Source organism: Pteropus medius, unplaced genomic scaffold (genome assembly GCF_902729225.1).
Source record: "Pteropus medius unplaced genomic scaffold, Ma_sr-lr_union100, whole genome shotgun sequence".
NCBI lineage: Eukaryota > Metazoa > Chordata > Mammalia > Chiroptera > Pteropodidae > Pteropus > Pteropus medius.
In genome coordinates, this window is record NW_024353790.1 from 753,793 (window position 1) to 776,477 (window position 22,685).

General features: G+C 37.7%; 1 protein-coding gene across 10 annotated transcripts in view; it reads right to left on the reverse strand.

Annotated features, from left to right (window-relative positions):
• Positions 1 to 22,685, reverse strand: part of ESR1 (estrogen receptor 1) — a 308,851-nt gene that overhangs the window by 163,594 nt on the left and 122,572 nt on the right. For all 10 annotated transcript variants that reach the window (XM_039851343.1, XM_039851351.1, XM_039851348.1 and 7 more), the window contains exon 3: positions 15,629 to 15,819. In XM_039851343.1, coding sequence (XP_039707277.1) covers positions 15,629 to 15,819 — 191 coding nt within the window. The remainder of the gene's footprint in view (positions 1 to 15,628; positions 15,820 to 22,685) is intronic.

The window sequence follows — 22,685 nt, forward strand, 5'->3', positions numbered from 1 at the left end:
GGGAAAAAAGAATCTATGTTTAAGGATTAAGGGGTAAAGATCAATTTAGAAGCAAAATAATGAAATGTTAAGGGATTTGCTCTACTTAGCTTCGGAGCAGAAAGCTATCCTGGAGGAAACCTGATAGAGCCAATTGGAGGCAATAATGATGATGACTTTTAGCAGAGCACCCAAATACGTTAGGCTTGACCTCTAATCACTACATCCAGCTAGCAAGGTAGGAATCACTGTGCCACTTATAATTCAGGAAATGGAAGACTGGAGAAATCAGGTACAGTAGACATCAATGGGGGTGTATGGCTCATGATGCTGTTCTCTTCTCTGGAACAGCCCCCTACACAAGGTAAGCCCCCTACACAAGGTAAGCCCCCAAGATAATGCGACTCTGCCACATGACAACAGCCAGTGGGTTCAAGTGTGTGTCTCTGACCAAGGCTGAGCCAATCAAAGTCCTTTCTTAATATTTGCTAACTTGAAGAGTGTCACAGGATATGAGGCTTGGCAGCTGTTGCTAGCCCTGCTTCCCACCTTAGGAACAATGAAGGGTCCGTGGTCACTGAGGTCTGGCTGCACCCCTGCCACAGTTGTGGTTAGCCAAGGCGCTCGAGTCCTTCCACCAAAATTCATTCCCCAGCCCCCCTCCCTATGCCAAAGCTAGTTGAATTGAATTTCAGTCACTTAAAAAGAGAAGCCCTAACTAATACACAAAATAATTTTTGACTTTGGGTGGTGAACACACAACGCAATATACAAATGATATATTATTGAATTGTGTACTTGAAACCTATATAATTTTATTAACCAATGTCAAGCCAATAAATTAAATAATAAAAAAATTATTATTATTATTATTTTTCTAAGACTACATAGTTGATAAGTATAATAGTAACTAATATGTCTATAGCAATTTATAATTTATAAAGCAAGTTCTCACGTAATAATCATTTTTATTAGCTACATTTTATAAATTGTGACTAAAAATGATCCAGATTAAAAATGGAAAACTACATTGAGGATAAAGAATAGTTGTTCTCTTGTCTTTATCATACATTTTTAAAGTTCAAAAAATAGGTGAAAGAAAACAAAAAGTTAATAAACATGAACCCTGTTTTTCTGACTTCTGGATCGACTGTCATATTGGCAGATACAGAGCAGATAGCCCCATAATGACTACTCCTATAAAGATTTTCTTAGAAGAATGCTACTATAACCTGACTCATAGGCCTTTTTATAATAGTTCACCCCACTTAATTGGTAACTGAAAAAAGCCAATTTTGAAGAAAGGAATAAATCTCCACTAAGTCTTGCAGAAATCAATCAATCTGGCCTGTTATTTCTTGGTAAATGATTCAGTCTTTAATTTCCATTGCTTTCCTTTCACATAGACTATTAAATATTTAATTAAATTCGTACCGTGAACTATAAATCACAGCAATCCCTAATCCAGCTATGATTTTAAGCAAAAGGGTAGTCCTGACCAGGAAAGCACCAGACAAGGTGTGATTGTGGTCTTGTTTCTATTTAAAATTTACATCTAAACTCCTTATAGAAAAAATGAAGCAACTGAAAGTAATATATTAATTCACAGATAAAATAATAAGAACAGACAGGAATGGATCACGAGGCTCAGGGGTCCAAACACACCATTTAAACCTTTTTTTTTTTTTTTCACACATCAGCCTCACTGTTTCCTAGTCATCCTGACTTGAGATCTCAGCATCATCCTCTTCCTCTTCCTCAAAATCCAATCCATTGTGAATCACTGTCAGTTCTACTTCTGAATCAGCCATTGCCTCTCCTTCAGCAAAGAAGACTGTCCACGTGGAGAGGGCAGGCCCCACATCAGCTGCACATCTACGGCCCTTTATTGGTCCCAGTTCAATATTCTTAACCTCTCACCTTGTTTATTTCAATGGTGCCTTAATTCCAACATATTTTACTACATGGATGCAAACTACGCAAGAGCAAAGGAACTAATCTAGTAATAGTGTCCATAACAGTAGCATATTTAAAAAACCCCCTTCTCAAAGAGGTGAAATGAAGGGCTAAATTTTTAAAAATTGAATGGCTTCGAAAACTAAAATTAATTTGGATAAAGGGGCTCCACCGCCTTATAAGAGTCAAGTGAGAAAGTTTTATATCTCTAAAAAAGAAAATCACTGACATTCTTTTGACATTTCTAAGAAACAAAACATTCTTGTTCCTGCCCCGAGGCAAGAAGAAACAGCTCTTCCTGGGGCATGTTAGCAACTAAAAAGATGCCCTACACCATTGCCCTTGGCCAGAAGTCCCTGGGACTTCAGACGATTTATCCCAGATGACAAAAGCATGAACTCCTTGTCGCTGGGAAATTTTCTATTCTGAGGTCTTCTTAAAGATATAGATTTACTTTTTATAAAAACAAACAAACAAAAAGAACCATCACAGTGATTAGTACAATCCACTCAAAGATAACTCTTTGCCTTCAATTTTTCCAGGTTCTTCAAGATGACTTTCCTACCCCTTATCCAACTATTTCCAGAATAAAAATTATGAAATTTATATATGAAGAAGCAGGAGCAGAATGAATTGTTAGAGTTCATGTCATCAGTTGCTCTTGGTACCATTGGCACAGAGAGTTATGACAAAGGGCAGACAATCAAGGTGAGGATCAAGTACTGTCTCCAGACTAATCGACTACCATACGCAGTCCACGTGTGCAGCCCTCATGGCGGACATAAGATGCAATGCGTCTGGAAGCAGCGCTCCTTCATAAAAGCCTGTTGTCAGAATGTGTTTCCTCAGTGAAAGCACTCTGAGGACCAGACCAATCACTGTCCTGTTCTCAAATTTTATTCCCTTTCAAAGTGATCCTTATTCTTGAAATTCTGGGAAATGCTGATCTAATGCATAGTCCAGTGCTTCAGCCAAAAGGCTAAGACACCGAGGGATGAAAAACCACATTCCAACTCAAAGCTTCAGGAATTTCAGTGGCTCTCCAGCCAGATTCAAGTCGAAGCTGAAAAACTTACTAATAACTGTCCTCTCAAATGACTAAATGTTAAAACTTTCCTTGAGGATATCCTTTGGGAATATAAAGGAGACTTTTATGTTGTGGGACTTGAGAAACATGAAAAGGATATTGAGAGCGGCTACCTGTTGACATCGAGATTGCAATTCCTCATTTCAACAGCGTTTCAGGTCTATTACTGTGTGACTACAATCAACAACCGATAACACGCAAATCCCTGCCACAAGGCTGCTCTTCCTCCCTGAGATGTATGGCTAGGGTAAACAATCATTGGTCACGTGCCTGAAATATTTCATCCTTGCTTGTCCGGCCAGCTGCCCTAAAGACCTAGACTCCTGGTGGTATCATTAAGACAAGGCCTTTCACCTCCTGTGCTATAGCTTTTCAACCACTCAGAAGAAATAATATTTTACTGTCCTCAGCTATGTAATGTCCTCCTGACACAATTTTACTTGGGCTCATAAATAAGAAAATGAAAGCTGTATTTGAGTGCAAACGTCCTCCTACAAACACAGAACAAAGACGTTTTGAAAATAAAGTATGAAGACTTGCTAGATACACAAAAACCTTTCTCTACTGAAGAAACTTAAAAAAAAAAAAAACCACTAGTGTGAAATTAGTTAATTGGAATATGGATTTCAATATAATGTTATTACACAAGTAAAAGATGCTTATTGTGGAAAAATTAAAATGTAGATAAGCAAAAGAAATAAAATTTAGCCATAAACCCATCACTCAGAGATAGTTACTGTTGATATGCTGGAGTACATATTTCTAAAGCTTGTACATACTTCTTTCCCTCTATATACACACGTTTGTGTGAATATGTATATTTATGTATGCACCTATGTGTCTGTATGTATATGTGAATACACACACACACACATACACAAGGAAGTATTTACAAGAAACCTTTGAGACAATTCTTTCTTGTATTCAGAAAAAGGAGCTACCTAAAAAGCATTTTATGAGCAGTAAATGGTACACAGAGCCCTTAACAGTACTTGTATTTCTAGGAAAAAACGGATCCAAAATCAGGGCTTGTGACTCTGCTGCCCTTACTTGGTTCAGTAAGTGACATGAGAATGAAAGCAGGAAAAGGCAGAAGCTTTACCTCAGCCCCGAAGGTGAATGAGCACGCAGCTCACTCCTCCTGCTCCTCCCTCGGATTTATAAGTCAGCAGAGAACACAGCCAGAACAGGTGGCAGTGTGAAAGAAGCCCATTTCTGCTATCTAATTTCATATATTGCTGCTATCTCACATGGGTATACCAATCGCATCAATAGTACCAACCTTAAGATGAAGTATTATAGAGAGAGAATTAGGGCAGGGGAATTGACATCCTTCAAACATCTTGTCTATAATTGATGACAGCTCACCGAACCATTTTCTTCTCCGAGATCAAGTTTATTGCCACATTTTAAAAATTAAAGGGTGTATCTAAGTTTATCTTCTACTAATGGTTCACATCATGGGAAAGTTTATGTCAACTCTTAGAAGTGTAAGTCTCTAGCTATTTTTTTGAAACATCCTTTCATAAATGTCTCATAAAATTAAAACCAGAAAGAAATCAAGAAAATGGCAATCATAAAAATTATGGAGTCTAAGCTGAGCCTATCTAAATATATCTTAGCTTGGGATCAGCTATTTTTTTCCATATCAAGTATTAAATACATTTGCCTCCATAACAGCTATTCCATTACATATTAGTACAGAGGAGCATTTTTAGATTTTTATTAACATATTCTTCATGTCAAGCTCCAAAAATAAGTTGAAATAGTACGTTACTCACATCCTAGAAACAAATAAAGCATACATCTCTGGATATATAGTAGACTTACTGCTAATGATAGTATTACAGATAATATACATGGAATATGCTTTTTTAAATTTAACACAAATAGCAAAGAAAACCACCCCCTTCTAAAATTCTATGTAATGTTATACAGTATGGAACATGCAGAGGTGAGCAGCAAGCACTAATAACAGATCATGGGGCACTTACAAGGAAGTGGAACTCTCCGCCTGGCCCTATGGACAGATATCAATTTAAACAGATCTTCAAGTTTACTCCTGAGCACTGTATCTGCTCCCTCCTCTCAACTCATAACATTATCTTCTGAAATACCTCTTTGTCTCTTTAGACTGATGGGAGGTATCTCCTGTAGTGCTGAGTTTAACTTTTCTATGGTTTAATGTGTATTATCACAACCTTTCCATGTGTGTATAAGGTGAATCTTTAATTGGATTTCAGGATTTGCATTTCTCCAGGTGCTAAAATAAAATGGCCATTCAATCAATATCTGTTTCATGAAAAAAAAAGAACCTATTTTAAGTCCCTAGCTCAAAGAGTTAGCCCTCTTTGGGAAAGAGGCTATGAGGAACTTGGACAGGGAGGTCTGTAACCGTGTACACATGCGCTAAGAATAGTGCAATAAGGAAAACAAGAATTGAGTCTGGTGAAAGAGAGGCAACACCCCTTAGAAGTCGGATTGGATGGTAAGAAGGGGAGAGAATAGCATCAGTACAAAGAAATCCACAAGGGGTTGATGAGGAGCAAATGAGCTTGATAACAATGACAATCAGTACAAGAGACAGCGCATGATGAGGTAGAGAGGATGGGTAAGGATGCAGTTGGTCTACAAAAGCAGGAAGCTGGAGCAGGAAGAGCATACTCCAAATGATGAACATGCTAGGGATCAGAAAAAGGAAGGAAAGAAGGAAGGAAAGAAGGAAGGAAGGAAGGAAGGAAGGAAGGAAGGAAGGAATAGAAGGAAGGAAGGAAGGAAGGAAGGAAGGAAGGAAGGAAGGAAGGAAGAAGGAAGGAAGGAAGAGGGGAAGGAAGGAAGGAAGAAGGAAGAGGGGAAGGAAGGAAGGAAGGACCATCTCCACGGTGACTATAATATACCATCATGTCACTGGTTAATAGTAGTGGCAAAGGCACTTTTATATATCTTTCAAATGAATTTCCTTATTAATAACTCTGAAGTGTCAAAGGAACAAAATAATTATGAATTTTGATTATCTTAAGAACTGTAATTTATCTTCTCTAGTGTTTAAGGAAAATATTGTGCACATTGCTTAATGAATTACACTAAAGTGGTGCAGCCATTCTTTTAAATCATCGAACTTAGCTTTTGATTGCTATAAATAAGCATAATTATAATTGTAATCTAGCCACTCTGCCCTGAGTGATGATCTAAGGATTTCTCTACTCATTCACTCCCTACTTCCTAAGCCATGATTTTGAAACTGCCAAATGAACCAGATGAATATGATATTTGTTTGGATAAAATTTTAAATCCATGTACTCTTTCTCAAAGAAAATAAAGAGAATTGTACCTACTACAGAGAAAAATTATAACTGAATAATTAAATCAGTTTCTTCTTTGTTCCTTAATTTCTTAGCAACTAAAGAGATAAAAATCTTTTTATTTCAGCTAAAGGAAGATGTAAATGTAGAGAAAATAGTAGGAATACTTTCTCCACTATATTCTTTCTCAAGTAAAGCATTTCTTTTCTTTAAAAATATCAAATCTGCTCTCTAACTCACACTTGAGTAGAGAATTAACATAATAACATAAAAAGTTTTACAAAGTAGACTGTAGATTCACAAAATAGATTTTTCTTGTACATTGTTATTTTTTCAGTCAAGTAAGCAGGTATAACCTCTATACATAGTTTCAAAATAGTAAAGTGTAGTGTATAGTTCAGACATGAGTAACCTATATCTCAATGCACACTTTTCTCTGAATATCAGAGAAACAGGCCATTGTCTTTAAAGAGACGTAGCATTTTAAAGGTATCGACAGCATCTTTCCAAGAAGGAGAGAGACGTTTAGGCAGGATTAGGCCATGGACCACCATTGGCAGGTTTTGTAAAGACAGAGTCGGCATATAATTTTGAGAGCTAGTTGATGTCTTTTGCAAATATGCCCATTAAAGGCTATCTATAATTTTTGTGTGAAATTATTGCCACTCATAAGTGGGGCTTTCTAATGGAGTTGTTGATCAGCTTAAGCACTGTATATGGGCTCAAATACTACCACTTTAATGGAAATAGTCAATGACATGACAGACACAGTACCACTTTGTAGAGAAATTGGAAATTTAATTTCAATCAGATGAACAAAACATGAAGAAGAATGCTTGAAGTGGTAGCATAAAAAACACTAGCGATTAAAAACATTTGGAACCTTTGCTTACCCTTCAAAGGCATTTGTTGCCATGGTTTTTAAAGACCTCTGAAAGCTTCAGCTGTGTCCATAAGAGCTGCCAAGAAATAGGGGTTCTATACTGATTTTATTTGTTAGATGCATTTTGTCTTAATTATCTCCAAGATAAAGATTACTTGGCCAGAGGGCAAAAAAAAAAAAAAACCCTCTGTCATTTCACAGGTGGAAAGACTATGATTTTGTTTTTCTGAGCCCTTCTTCAAATGCAAGCCTGCATGTATGCACACACATCTAAATTTAGTATCGCAGCATTAAAAAATAACCAGCACTTAAAATTAGTAAATGGGGATGACATTCTTACATGGAAGGAGGTTTTTAGGTCTTGAATTTCAGGGTAGTATATTTCTTTTTCTCTGATGAGAACCAGGGACCAAACATCTAGCAAATTTACCAACACCTAGGAGTAAGACCTTTCTTTTGAAAAGTTTCATTATAACTGCTTTCTTGTGAAAACTACATGGTAGCTCATATGTGTACACAGTAAAACTCTTCTGCCTTTCAGTCTCAACAGTCTTATTTCTCTGTTGCACAACATGCCTATTTCCACAGGATGCAGAATGAAAAATAAAAGTAGAAATAATGGAAGGATTAGGCAACCTCCAGGTCAGAAAAGATGTCTATAGATTTCCACAGTATGAATAATTTGTTAAAAAAAAAAAAATCTTGCTTTTTTTTGAAAATCATAAAAATGCTTATATTTGCTCCTGCAGTTTACTACTTGTACAGCTTAATGTGTTAGTACCAGCATGTTCTCTTGTAAATTATAAATTTCTAGAGACTAGCGTTTGGCCCTGTTGTGCTAATTTGTGATTTTCCTGTTCTGTAAGGCCTTAAACATACACTTTTAATAATAAGAATGTTTCTTATAAGGTTTTGGTAAAATCCAGAGAACTCATAATATTTTATTATGAGAGTCAAGGGAAAGATTTTGGAGTTATTTCTCCATTATTAATAACAGATGGCCTCCAGAAAGTATTTAAACCATTCTTTTCATCAATTTCTTTAAAATTAATTGAGGAAATTGACTCATATCCCCTCACCTGTCTGCAAAATACTGATTCTCTTTCTGTAGCTGCCAGATAATTTGCCAGAGAATTCTATCTCGATATCTAACTATCATGTCAAACTCAATACATCTGGAATTAAACTTACCCTAACCCGCTCTAAATGGCTTTTCTCTTGATTTTTCCAGTTCAAGTGCTGGTGATACCATCATTCTTTCTCTGTTTTTGAACCTCTTTAACTCCATTCTTTTCCAGATACCTTTCTTCTGAAATATCTCTTAAAACAATGTCAATTCTTTCATTATAGTATCCTTGATTCTATGCCTGTTTTTTCCTATTTCACAAATACCAAAAAGTCCAGATAGTTAGTATGTCTACGGTATTTCAATATCAGCCAAATTAGTCTTCATGCTTCTATTCTCTTCCCACCCTGGTCTCTCTATATGTCTCAGGAAGGTCAATCTTTGAGACTGTTTTGTCATCTCTCCCCCATGGTCGGAAAAATGTAGTGGTTTGTGTTGCCTAAAGCAAACTGATCTTAACCCTCTTTTCATCCTTTTGTTTATTCATTGAGTGACTCCTCTAATTTGAAGCCTTGATTTGGGCTTTACCTTTGAGGCGCTCACAGTCGGTAAGGGAAAGCTTCAGTGTATACAAATACCTGCAATGTCAGGCAATGGAGACAAAGTAACACAGAAGCCCACAGGAGAGAGAAAACTTCCCCAGTAACATCAGAGGTTTGATGACAGTAACTTTGGACTGGGATAAGAAGAAATTTCCAGCAAAGAAATGGAATGGTCATATTTGAGTAACTGCATGTTGTCCAGTCTAGAGAGTCTACTTCAGAAGTAGAAACGATGACCTTAAGACCACTAGAAAGACAGGCTAGAGCAAGGTTGTGGAAATCCTTGAGTGGTTGTCTAAGGATTATTCCATGGGCTATCGAAGTCTTTAAAGGATTCTGTACAAAGTATTGACATGATTAGCGATTTGCTTTAAGAATATGAACAGACTGGCAGTGCATAGAATGGCTTGGAATAAGCCAATGGCTTAAATGAAGGAGAAAACAAAAGGAAAAATTAAATTATTGAATGATTCTGGTGAAAGTTAATGGGATTAACTCTGTGTAATGGGAATGGGATGGACATACATTTAAGAGATAGGCTAAGTAGAATTACACAATAGTTCTAATGGGAAACAGCGGGGCTGCAAAGAGAAAAGATGAAGATAATGAACTCCATGGTATTAAGTGTGAGTGCCTGAGGGAATGGTGAGGGAACCAGTATAAACAGCTACCAGGAGAAGTAGCTCACATCAGGTGGAGACACGCAAGGGCCAGATCTGGGAAATATGTGCAGAGTTGAAACAATTTAGGTCTTATATATTGTTCCCTACGGCTACCACCAATGAGAAACGTAAAACAACATAAAATATTATCTCACAGTTCTGGAGGCTAAAAGTATGAAATCGAGGTGTCAGCAGGGCCATGCTCCTTCTAAAACCTACAGGGAATAATCTTTCCTTGTCTCTTTTTAGCTTCTACTGTTTGTCAGCAATTATTGGTATTCCTTGGCTTATAGATGCTTTACTCCAATCTCTCCATCATCTCATGGCCTTCTCCGCCCTGTCTCTGTCCAAATTTCCCTCTTCTTATGAAAACATTAGTCATATTGAATTAAAAGCCCACCCTGCTCCAGTATGACCTCATCTTAACTAATTACATCTACAATGACCCTATGTCTGAATAAGGTCACATTCTGAGGTCCTGGGTGTTAGGACTTCAACATAGATGGGGGGAGGATACAATTCAACCCATAAACAGATATGTATGAGATTGCCTAAGAAAGCGGGCAGAGAAAAAATTAAGAAAGTGAAAGGACTAAAGATTTCAGACACTGGGCAGTGGCAACTTACAGAGAACTGAAGAGGTGAAATAAGGAGGCAGAGAAAGGACAATAAGTTCTCTGTTCTCTCACGGCTGCTTCACTCAGTTTCCACTGAGCGTATCTTGGTTTATGCTATTTCACATGTCTAGAATTCTTTGCCAAACTTCTTAATGCCTATGAAAATCCTCCGTTTCTTTCCAGGCCTATATTAAATATACTACTTGCATTCATGATTCTCCTGCTAGCCTTACCCAGTGGAATTTCTCCTTTCTCTGAGGTCCTCTAGCAGGTTTCATTTACTATTCTTTTGACCACCACATTCCACTATTTAACAGAGGTGTGCCGACACAGCTAGAGGCACTGGAGCTCTAGAGACAAACAAAGCAGACCAGACCAGAAATCAGCTCTGGCTCAGCTTATACCCAAGACTGGGCAGGAATTAGGAGAGGTGGTACCTGGTGCAGACAGACAATAACCAACCAAAAGAATAAATAAAAGAGCTTTAAGGGTTTAAAGACCTTAGAGAAAAATAAGACAGAGTAATACAGTACTTTAAAAAATCTAAGGGCAAAGGTTTGTAGGGTTACTTTTGGTAGAGGAATTAGGAAAGGCTTCTCTGAGAAAGTGATCTTGGGCAGAGACCTGCATGACAAGAAGACAGCCAAGTAAAGATCTGGGTGTTGCAAGCAAACGGAAAAGAGGAATCACGTGTGCTAAGGTCCTGAGGAAGGAACGGGGTTGATGTGCCGGGCAAAGAGAAAGAAGGCCAGTGTGACTGGATTACAGAGAATGTGGGCAGAAAAGAGCAGAAGAACATGTAGAGTATTGTAAGCCGTAGAAAGGAATCTGGACTTTAAGTGCAGTGAGAGTTTTAAGAGCAAGGCCATAGACCTGATTTATCTAAAAGATCTCTCCTGCCACTGCATGGAGACTAGACTGGAGAGGCGTAGTGTGAAACACAGAGACCAAAGATTTAGTACTTTTGTGTCCACATATTGCCAGGATCTCAACTTTGAGCCATATCTCTGAAAAGGCTCCAGAGACAAGATAGTTATAGAATGAGAGCACAGCCTCCATTTCTCCTCAGCCTCTGGCCTTTTCCATTCATGGGTGCATCTGTCAAGCCAAAAGGTAACTAGAGACAGGAAGCTGAAGATAAAAACGAATCTATCTTGGTTAAAAAAGAGTGAGTCCCTAAGCACAAAAGAGCTAAAGTCTCTCTTAATAGAGCTCTACAAAGCAAAGAGAGTCAGTCAGATGGACCTAAAAATCAGAAAATAAGTCTGCTTACTCTCTGTAGTGGTTGAAGGAGCTATCCAGGGTGCTGGAGTGTCTCACCCTGATGCTTTCTAAGGTGGTGGATCAGGCTTTCACTTATCCTTGTTGGACTTAAGGCTCCCACTACCTTGAACCATGATCAGACTCCACCCTGAAACCATGTCCTCTTGGATTCAGCTAACTTTTAAAGCAACACCTATCTGGGCCATGTCGTTTGACCTAATTTTAAGCATCTTCTACACATGCCTTAGAGAGAGAATATGAAGTGGCAGCATAGATAAAGGTATATAGATAGGCTTAAGCCTCCACTGTGCCTCATGACCATTTGAAATAATATGTAAGAAAATCAGTGAGTTCAGTGGAGTCTTTTTTTCTTGGAATAATACTCAAAGGTAGTACCTGGCTGCTGAACCTATAACCAAATCTGCTTATATAACTCATCCAAGAGTCTCTGCCAACAACATATCTTAAGGAACACTGCTTCTTCATCTGCAATGATTAATAAATTCATAGAATCTCGAATTTCACCCTTCTGCCTTAAGTAGCATCCTTGACATTGCTTTGAATGAAAAAAAGTATGTTCAACTGGAGGCCATTACTCAATTTCTTGAGTAATCAAGTTTGTTACACCAAGTAGTGGATGAAAATTTGTATGCTTTCAAGTCAAACACTTTACCTCTTCAACTAAGCCACTTAGAGCAGTAGAGTAATCTGATGGATACTCATTTCTATCTCTTTTCTTAAGTAACAAGAAAAACAGGGAGAGCTACAGTATCTTCAGAACTTTCTACCTGTATGTCAGACTCTTCACTGTCCTTAAATAGGTTTGAGGAGCAGTGTGATTTATAAAGAGCCAAAGAAGTTCAGTAAACTTTTTAGTTGCAAGTTATCAAGGCTATGATGAGAAAATTGGACTAGAAATCATTAAACTTGCTCTGATAGTTTCTTTTAACCTGCACGAATAATTCAAATACATGGAAATGTCATTAAAGTAAAAAGAAAATAAATTATTTTGTTTTTACGCAGTCTAAGAATAAATACATGGCACAAGAATGTCTTTTTCTTAATCTAATGGTAAATGAGCTTTTGTTAATCTTTATTCACGGAACTCCCTGATTTCTATCTTACCTCCTTGATTTTGCTCATATGCTCATTCCTATGACAGAACATTTATTCCCTCCTCCTTCATTTTCCCCAGTTTTCTCATCCTCCCAACCTAATCTCAAATCAGGAAACTTTCTTGGAGCCTGATTCTACCCCCACCAGGACTGAGTGAAGTCTGGACTCCTGTAAGACCCTGAACTCACCCACACCTTGACACTTGTCACACTGAATTTGAATTGCTAGTTTATTTGTCCATCTCTCTCACTACTGTATAAGCTCTATGAGGTCAAGGACCATGTCTTTCCTATAATTATATTTCCAAGGCCTTTCACAATGCTTTACCTAGTAGAGGCAATCAATGAACAAATAAATGAATTAGTGAACTTAATCATTTTTAAGGTCCCTCCCTCTCTCTAAAAATTAATAACTCTGCATTGTTTCTAGGCTTCTTCTAGAAGTTTGGAGTTAATAGTCATCTCTTTTAAGTGACTTCATACCATGATGAAAAGGTCTCTGAAGCCAGGTAGAAATCCCATTTTTACACAATTTATGTAGTACCATTTATAGTACAATGAAATCCTACTATTTAGTCTGTATATACATGATAGAGATAGGATACATATTTTACGTATCAAAGAGTAAGCAGAATTTTTTTTAAATATCTGAACTTGATTTACTGCCATAGCAATAAAATATTTATTTTTACAAACTCACATTTCTTTCATTGATTTTTTTATAAGTATATATTTTTTCTGTTTCCTGTTCTGATGCTTTAATTCTTAGAGACAATACTAAGTTTCATGTGAAGTTATATCGTAAATTTCTAAATGCTAAATAAATATGGTAAAAATAATTTGTGAGAATATTGCCATTGTTTCTGGGAGGAGGGTGATTTCTAGCTTCGATCTCAGTAATTTTACATATATAACATGATATTTCCTTCTTTTACGTTGATCTACTGTTTTCCTTATCTGTGTAATATAGTAGCACTACATCTATACTGAGCAACTAATTATATCATGAGAACAAGTACCTTTGCTTCCCCCAGTAAATTTCCTAAGTAAATTCTAAATTTTGTGAGATTTTAGATTGTCTTACCCATATTTTGATTTCACTCAAACATCTAGCACAAATACAGAGTAAGTTCTCAATAAACATGAATAATCAAAATATTAGATTTAGAAACCATCTATTCCCTTCCCATCAATTAAATCAAGGGTCAACAAATTATGGCCCGCAGGCCAGTTCTTGTCAGTTACCTGTTTTTGTATATAAAGATTTATTGTCACACACCATTTATTTGCACTTTGTCTATGACTTCATGCACATCGCAGAGCCAGAGGTACATAGCTATAACAAAGACTGTACGGCTTGCAAAACCTAAAACAGTTATTATCTGGTCTTTTACAGGAAAACTTTGCTGACTACTGCTCTAAATCATTTTTCCTAATGAGGGAACTGAGTCTCAGATAAATGACTTGCCTAAGTTTGTAGGCTAACCAATCCACTAATCCTACCTCTGTCAAATAATTTTTCACCACCCAATTAAGAGCTTAGAGTAAATAATGATATTTTAGATTATATAAAATCAAATAAAAAGTAAAACTACAAATAAACATGACTATAAAAAGATCTTTAAGGGCTTAAATTGACTGACTTAAACCAAAATATAAATATCATTTTTCTAAATTAAGGTAGAATCAGCAAGTACAATTAAATAATATATGTTGCTGTACACACATATGTATATTTTATATACATAAATATACATATATACATAAACATATATATTTATATATAAATGTATACATATTTATATATGTTTATATAGAAACAAAATTTTACTATCAGAGAATATCATAAATTTTATTAAAATCCAGCAAACAAGTTCAAGCTTCACAATAGATTTCTAAAAGATATTGGAAGTAATAATTGTCAAAACGATGCTTTTTAAATGAACCAAACTGACCTCACATATTACTCTATTAGATAAGAACATCTTTTTTTAAAAAAAATCCACCTCATTGGCAATGGAAGGAAAAATAAATACTGTGTGTCCTCTCCACCTGAATCCCATATCAGAGCAGTGAAGAGCAGCGGAAAGTCCAGGAGAATCACTTCTTCGATCAGTAGATTGTACTTCAAGTTACTTAAGTCTGTATTTCCACCAAGGAAGTCATACAAAAATTCCATCAGAAATGTTTTTAGTATTTATATACTAAGCTTTGCTTAAGCTTAAAAGACAAAGGAAAAAGAACAGAGAAAAATGCTCCACTGTTAAGACAAAAAGAGATTCAGTGAGCCTAAACTGCTATCAGACCTCTGTGCCTGTCAAACAAAGGATCTTTAGCAAAGATATTTTAGGTAGTAAAAGTGATTGATGTTCCCCCCAGGGTATCCTCTAATACAACAATATAAACACTCTTGGAGCGGAAATAAAATGTAACTGGCTGTATATCAAAGAAGCTATACTTGGTAAAATACACACAAGAAAAGGATCAAGGCAGACAGGTGAAAGAAATGTTATGGGTGGTACTAATAACTGTTTCATAAAGTACAGATAGGTACTTGACCCTATGACAAGTCGCCGGTTATTAAGCCTTCTCATTTTAGCAAAAGGTCATATCATTCATTGAGACAACAAAGATGGAAGAAGAGCAAGAGAAGAACAAGTTCAATCAGAACTGGTCTGGAGCAAAGATCAGAACAGAATACTCACCTAGACAAAGCCAAGGTAGAGAGGTAATTATGTATAGACAATTAATATCACACTACATCATGTAAGCCTATTGCCAGCAATACATAAATATCCACTTGCCATCCCTTATCAAGGTACAGACAACATCTCTGAAAACAGCTATTGAAATCCTCTTCCTGTAGAGATGCTCTGACCAAATGAACGAAGCATAATTACTCAGCCACAACTGCCCTGGCATTTGTTAATTCCTTCTCCTCAGCGCCTGTCTTTTCTCCACGTTTCTACCAAAGATACTAATAGACCTACTGGGTTTTAGTGTTTTATACAAGTAGCTGATTATACGCTTTCCTTCCTCACTTGCTTCCCCTCTCAGGATCAAAAATGGAACATGTTGTTTTCAACACACTATTACCTTGAATACTTCTCTTGAAGAAGGCCTTACAGCCCTCACAGGACCAGACTCCATAGTGGTAGCCTGAGGCATAGTCATTGCACACTGCACAGTAGCGAGTCTCCTTGGCAGATTCCATGGCCATGCTTCCCTTCTCACCGGTGCTGGCCAATCTCTCTCTGCCACTCTGGCGCCGATTATCTGAATTTGGCCTGGGAAAAAATAAAGAGAGAAAGAAAGGGTTGGGGTGGGAGGAGTAAGGAGGGAGGAAAGAAGGGAGGAAAAAAAAACAGTGAATCCATTAACATTAGAAAAGTAAAACACCCACTCTCCTCTAAAGAACAAGAGGCTTGGGAAATGCAGCAGATTCACTTTATTCTGACATTTTGAAATAATGAATCATAATGTAAGCTAATCCTTCATTACCTTTGCCGTCTGTCACAGCAAAAGGTGTTCGCCTGTTATATTAACCTTGAAGGAAAATTGTTTATTGCAAACTTGTTCAAAAACTGGACTGCCTACACCAGAATGTTATTCAGAAAATTACAAAATGAAATTAGCTGGTTTCTAATTGGCTTAGTCAATTTTTTCAGGAATTCCCAATTAACTCAAAACAATTAGAGACCCATGCTCATTCCAATTGTAGACCACATTCAGGGTCTTTAGGAAACAAAATATAAAACCTCTGGGACATTTGAAACTCAGGTGAACTGATGAACGACATAGAACTTGTGTAGAAAGATAATTCACATTTTTACATCATTGTCACCAGGTAACCCTGGATATCAGTTTCTATAACGTGACTATAATTGAGGATACTATTCAATATCTAAAACTACTCTGTAAAAGCATGTAGAATGAAAAGAGAAGAACACAGATGATTAGGCCAATGTTTAAAGCCTTCATGAAGGAAACATATCCCAGAAAGAAAATTGAGAAGTAACAGCGAGAAAGTTCTGAGAGAACCAAAGAAATGGAGAAGTAAAAAGTTTTCAGGAACTAGAAAACTTAAGAAGAAGAGAGTGATCACTAGTGCCAAATGGGACATAAAAGTCCAATTAAACAAGGACTGGTAAAGTGAAACTGGATTTGACCAAGAAGATACTTAGCAAGGAGTTTCAGTAGACAGTGTGGGCATGAGCCAAAATTCAGTGGGTGGAAAAGTTGGTGGACTATAAGAAAATAAAAATGAGTGAAAGCCATTCCTTTGAAAACTTGGACAAGAATGGGAAGAAAAGAGATAGGATGGTCATTAAAGAAAATAAAGACAAATAAGGATTTTTATGATGAAAGAGACCTGAAAAGGTCTCATGTAGATTGAAAGGAATGGGCCAGTAAAGAGGAAATGGTTGAGGGTACACAGTGGGGGAATAGAGCAGTCAGGATTAAAAACACAGGTACAAGGAACAGTCTCAATGAACACACCTCAAAGCTGGGAGAAAAAGGTAAGGAAAGTAGTAGATGAGACTAAGTTTTCATCTCTCATCTAACCAGGCATAGGAGGAGAAATTATATCAATCCAGGATTTGCTAGGTGCAACCAAATAATGATGGTATAAGAGAACTGGGGGCATATGGCCAGAGCCCAGGACTTGCCTGATGTGTAGTTTGCACTCAATATATATTTAAATGAATGGAATCGTTCCAGGGTGTATAGGGAAAAAGAGAATGAGAGAAGTAGAAAGATGTTAGAAGGATAGGTAGAGTGAAGGTTCCTATGAGATAAAAACAAAACAAAACAAAACAAAACAAAAAAACACTAGGATGAAATAAAGTGAATTGAAGATAGAGCTCCCAGGGTCTCAGTTCAGGAAACTCAAGCTTCCTGCTTCCAATCCCCACCCAAATAGCCAGACCACACTGACTTTCACTTCATAAGCCCTGTCTTTCCTTTCAGCTCAAATTTTACAACCCCCTTCTTTCCTTCTCACTCATTAATATTGTCCACAATTTTGTGGCAGTGGTTCTCAAACTACACCTGCCATAACAGTCACAAAATACTGGCTCCTTGGGTTGAGTGCCTCTGACTTTGCCATTTTTTCCACTCTAAATCACTTAGCTCTTAGGTCAGCAGCCTCAAATAGGAGTTCTTTATTTTTTAATATCCTTAGAGAGCACTGGTTTGCCTTTTCCACGTCTAGTTCACATTCTGTTGCCCATGCCTTTCCATTTCATCACCATATTGCCAAACTGCCCCCCATCCCCAATCCACCTCAAATCTTTTTACTGTTTGTTTACTAATATCTTATGCACGATTCAAGGCAGTGGAAGCAGCTGTGAATATTTAACTATAGAAGCTCAGTGCCTTTGGGGGTGGGGGGATGGTTAGTAAGCATGACATTGACAGATTTAATGTCTTACAAATCTTATTAAGTATGTAGCCCCAGTAACCAGCCCAATGCCCAGCACGTAGTAGGTATTCAATACATGTTTGTTGAATAAATGAATGAATGAATGAATAGTATATGCATTGGCAAAAGTTCCAAGGTGCAGCTGCACTATTTTACCTTCCTATTTTCAAGAATTCCCATTTTTCTGCACCTTTCCCAACACTGTTTTTTTTAATAGTAGCTATCGTAATAGGTTTATGAGGTGATTTTTGAAATTTAAGGTCACCTTTTGCATAAATTCCTCTCTTACCAGCCACTCCTAATCCCCACACACTCAAAATAATTCATCCTTGATCTGAACTCAGTAGCAGGTTTTTCTTTGCTTCTCTTCTGCAACTTACTACCCTCCTCCTTCAATGGTACATTCTTGCCTCAGTTGTTATCTGCTAAGTTCCTTGTGCCTTATTCATTTTGGGAATCCTAAGTTTATAGCATAATGCTTCTTCTAAAATAGGGTCTCAAGAAATAGTGATATCAAATGAATTAATCAGTGACTGAACCACTAAGGTGATAATTTCACAACAATATAAATGAAATACAGGAATATTGTTTTTCAAAGTATCGGTAAAAGATGTAGTAGAATAGCTCTTTTTCAGCATATCTAGCAGAGATAATTGCTTTCAGCAAAATGCCTTTCATCTATACTTTATCTTTGAGATGGCCCTGGAATACTAAAAATATACCGTAGACATAGGGCATAAAACCAGAAGGCATCCAAAATTACACAGACCATAGATCCTCTCCACAAAGCAACATTTTTATCCAACTTGGAAATTCATGTGGGTAACATTGTCAATTATCACTTCGGCCGAGCCCTGCTCTATGAAGATCCCATGAAGAAGAATATCATTCAGATCAAGCTAAAAGGCAGGTAAGATCATCTCGTGGGCTCAAAGCCCTGTGGCACCCTGAAATGTGTTCAGGTTATCTTTAGTATTCATTATGCCAAACTATATAAGATAAGGCACAACTGCCTCCAGACAGAGTACTGTGTCCTCAGAATGCAGAGTAACTTGGCCTTATAATCTGCAGAAGAAAGGAAAAGAGTGGAAGGTGTCCATGTCTCAATTCAGACCAAGCCACAAGGATGGATCAGGCACCAACCTGTGGGTAGTCTCCAGGGATAAGTCTTTAGGGGTCCTGGACTCATCCCTTCCTGCTGCCCTCATCCTGGCCTAGCTGAACTGCATCTGTCACAGACAGCACTTTTGCTTCACATTTCTTTGGTAGAAAGTACTTACATCATGTTTAGGGCAATCTTCTGTTCGCTCACCCAGCCTCACAGGCCCTTTATTTCTCCTTATTTTTATAGGACCAAATTAAGTTTTCTCATTTTCATGTTCTAAATGTCTTCAAGTCCTTTCTCCCTACTAAGAGGCTGCAGAAACACTAGCTACATCCTTATCATTTTATTCTAAGTGAAGATTTAATTAATTCTTTAGCCATATTGCTATAACATTTCCCTCTTTGCAAAATTCTTATCCCTTTCTCACCGAATTGTCACCAAACCTTTATAACTCCTCGTCCTGGGCACTTTCTCATAAGACCCGGATAAGAAGTTGACTAATTTACCAAGCTATGTAATTAAGACTTTTGATGTTCTTCAGCCTCACACATAGCCTTAAAGACTTTCTAAAAAGAACTAAGGCAAAAGCTTAAGTAAGAAGTGGAGAGATGTTTTGCATCAGTGACAACACACTGTAACTCCGAGGCACGCAAGTAGCTGAGGAACAGAGTAACAACAGGGAAAAGGATGACAGGGCATGAGAGATTGGATAACAAAACACAACACCACGGCACCTATGGAAACTAGAAGCTCAACTGACGAGATTAAGTTCCATCTTCATTACATCGATTGAGTACTAAATCTTTCCAAATGGATGCCCTACTTATATCACATATTCGGTATAAATAAGAGAGATGTCTGCAGCATTCATGTGGAGTCCAGACAGTGAGCTCTCTTGGACCAAGTAAAAACAGAGCGTAATAATAAGTATTTCCCAGGGAGATTTTCATTAATCAAAAAAGTTTGAAGCTCAACATAATCAAACACTGTTGTTTTTCCAACCATAAATCATGATACCAGCCATCCAAAAGCATATTCTCTTGATTAGCCAAGCATTTTTTTTTATATTAAAAGCTTTGGTTTCTAGAGGAAATATTTGCATAGCCAAATTAAAAGAACCAATAGATGTCCACTCCCTAGATATGTGGAGTAATGAACAGCTAGTGGGATAACTTCATGGGGCTCCCTCACAAAATCCAGTCCCCAGAGTTATGTGCACTCAAAGTTCCTACGCCTTCCCTTCACGGCAGTTACCACGATTTCCAGTCCTATGGTTAAGTAATTATTGACAAACATATGTTCTCTCTAGTAAACAGAAAATTCCATGAAGACAAGGATCATGTCTCATCTGATCCCAATTTTAACTGACACACCATACGTCTCAATAAATACTTGTTAAATGTACCTCCTACATCTAATCCATCCTCAAATTTAGTCAATTATTTCTTCAAAACACTATATCTATTCTTCTTTGCATTCCTTGTTTTTATTATTCTAGCCTGAGAGATTAATACTCCATGTCTGAATTACTAGAATTAGTCTCCTACCTCCCATCACTCCTCAAATGCATCCTGTCAGCCACTGCCAAAGGAATCATCACAAAATACAACTTTGGTCTTTTAATAACTTCTCGTTGCCTATATCTGTGGATTATTACCTTTCTGGGGGGGTTGAGTAGGGAGGTTATAGACCTATTTGAGAATACAGTGAAAATTCTGAAAAGATCTTTTCTGGAAAACACATAAACGAGCTCTCAAATTTCTGCTTACAATTTTAGGGAGTTATAGACCAGGGAAACTAAAGATTCAAAAAAATTATCAGCATAGAGAATTAAGCCCAAATTCTTGAATTCCTTGCTCCAACAGGCATTGGTCTCTTTGTAGCTCCTTCAGCAAAATTTTATCAAATCCGCCTCTGGGAAATTGCGTGCACTATGCCCCTCATATAGTCACTGCCTCCCGTCATCTATGCACATCTCAGCTATCCTATAAAACCAAGCTTCTGTTCTCATCATCCATTAGGCTTATTTTAAGTATTTCATCTCACACTGGTTCAGTTTTGAATTCCCACAGCATTTAAAGTCTTCACCGCTTCTCTTGACACCTCGGTAGACACTGGCTTATGTTTCTCTGGCGACGATGCACCTCTCCTGCCTTTGCAGTGTTTTCTTTCTCCAGCAGGCTCCTAATGACAATGTTCCCCAGGGTTCCGCCCTTGGCCCTCTGCCAGCCTCAGCTGACATTCTTTCTTCGTTGGATTCCCAGCCTTGTATGTGACCACACCCAAATGCCACCTCATTCCCCTCTCTTGGACTTCAGACCTAGATGACAATTACCCACTCTGTAGCTCCTCTACAAGGACCCAAAGAAGCTTCAAACTTAATGTGTGCAAAACTAAACTCAATATCTTTCCTAAGAAATTGCTTCTAGTGGTACATTCCCACTATGGTCCTATGGCCCTATGATCCACCCTAGGTATTCAAGCATGCTGTTCCCTCTGCGTGGAACACCCTTCCTCACCCCTGAATAAGTCCTATTTATGCCCCAGTTTGAAGCTTAAACTTAATTTTCTCCAGGGAGCTTTGTTGATCTCCATGAGCTAGGTTATTCTTCCTAGAGCACCCTGAACTCTTCTTATTGTAGTAGAGGTCTTTCCAATCCTTGTGATATTGTAATTTATAATAAGACATATGTATTTGGCCTTTATCCCTGTTTCTTGCATGGAGCTCTTAAAACCCTCAGATTTTCTTGAGTGATGAGAGACAAAGATGTCTCTTGTTGTGTTAATGAAGTAACTTTTGCACCACACAAAAGATGGGGCTGAATGCTAAGGGAAGCGACCATGAATAGAAGGTTGCAACTTTCAGTCCACCCCTTGATTTCCACAGAGAGGAGAGGGGCTGGAGGTTGAATCAATCACCAATGCCCAATGATTTAATCAAACATGTCTACATAATGAAGTCTCTACAAAAATCCAAAAGGAGGGGATTAGGAGAGCTTCTGGGTGAATAAATGTGTGGAGATTTGGAGAGAGTATCACATCTGGAGAGGGCACTGAAACTCTGTACCCCTACCCCATACCTTTCCGTATGCATCTCTTCTATCCAGCCGTTCTGTTTATATCCTTTTATAATAAAATGGCGACCTAGTAAGTAAATGGTCCTTTGAGTTCTGTGAGTCATCTTAACAAATTAATCGAACCCAAAAAGAGGTTCATGGGAACCTCTGATTTATAGCTAGTCTGTCAGAAGCACAGGGTTTGTGATTGGCATGTGAAGTGAAGGACAGTCTTATAGGACTGAGCTGACACTATCTCCAGGTAGATAGTCTCCAGGTAGATAGTGTCAGAATTAATTGCTTGGTAGTATCTTAAACACACACACACACACACACACACACATACCCACTAGAGTCAGAGTCATACTCCTCAATTCAAAACCCTCAGCAGCTTCCCACCACATCAAGAATAAAATTTAAAGGCCCGGCATGATCAGTCCCCTGCCTGTCACTCCAACCTCCACTCCCCACACTCCCTCCCTGGCTCTCCAAGTTCCAAGTGCTGTTTGCTGCAGCTCCACAAACACCAAGTACTTCCACATCTCAGCAACCTTCTGTAGGACTTGC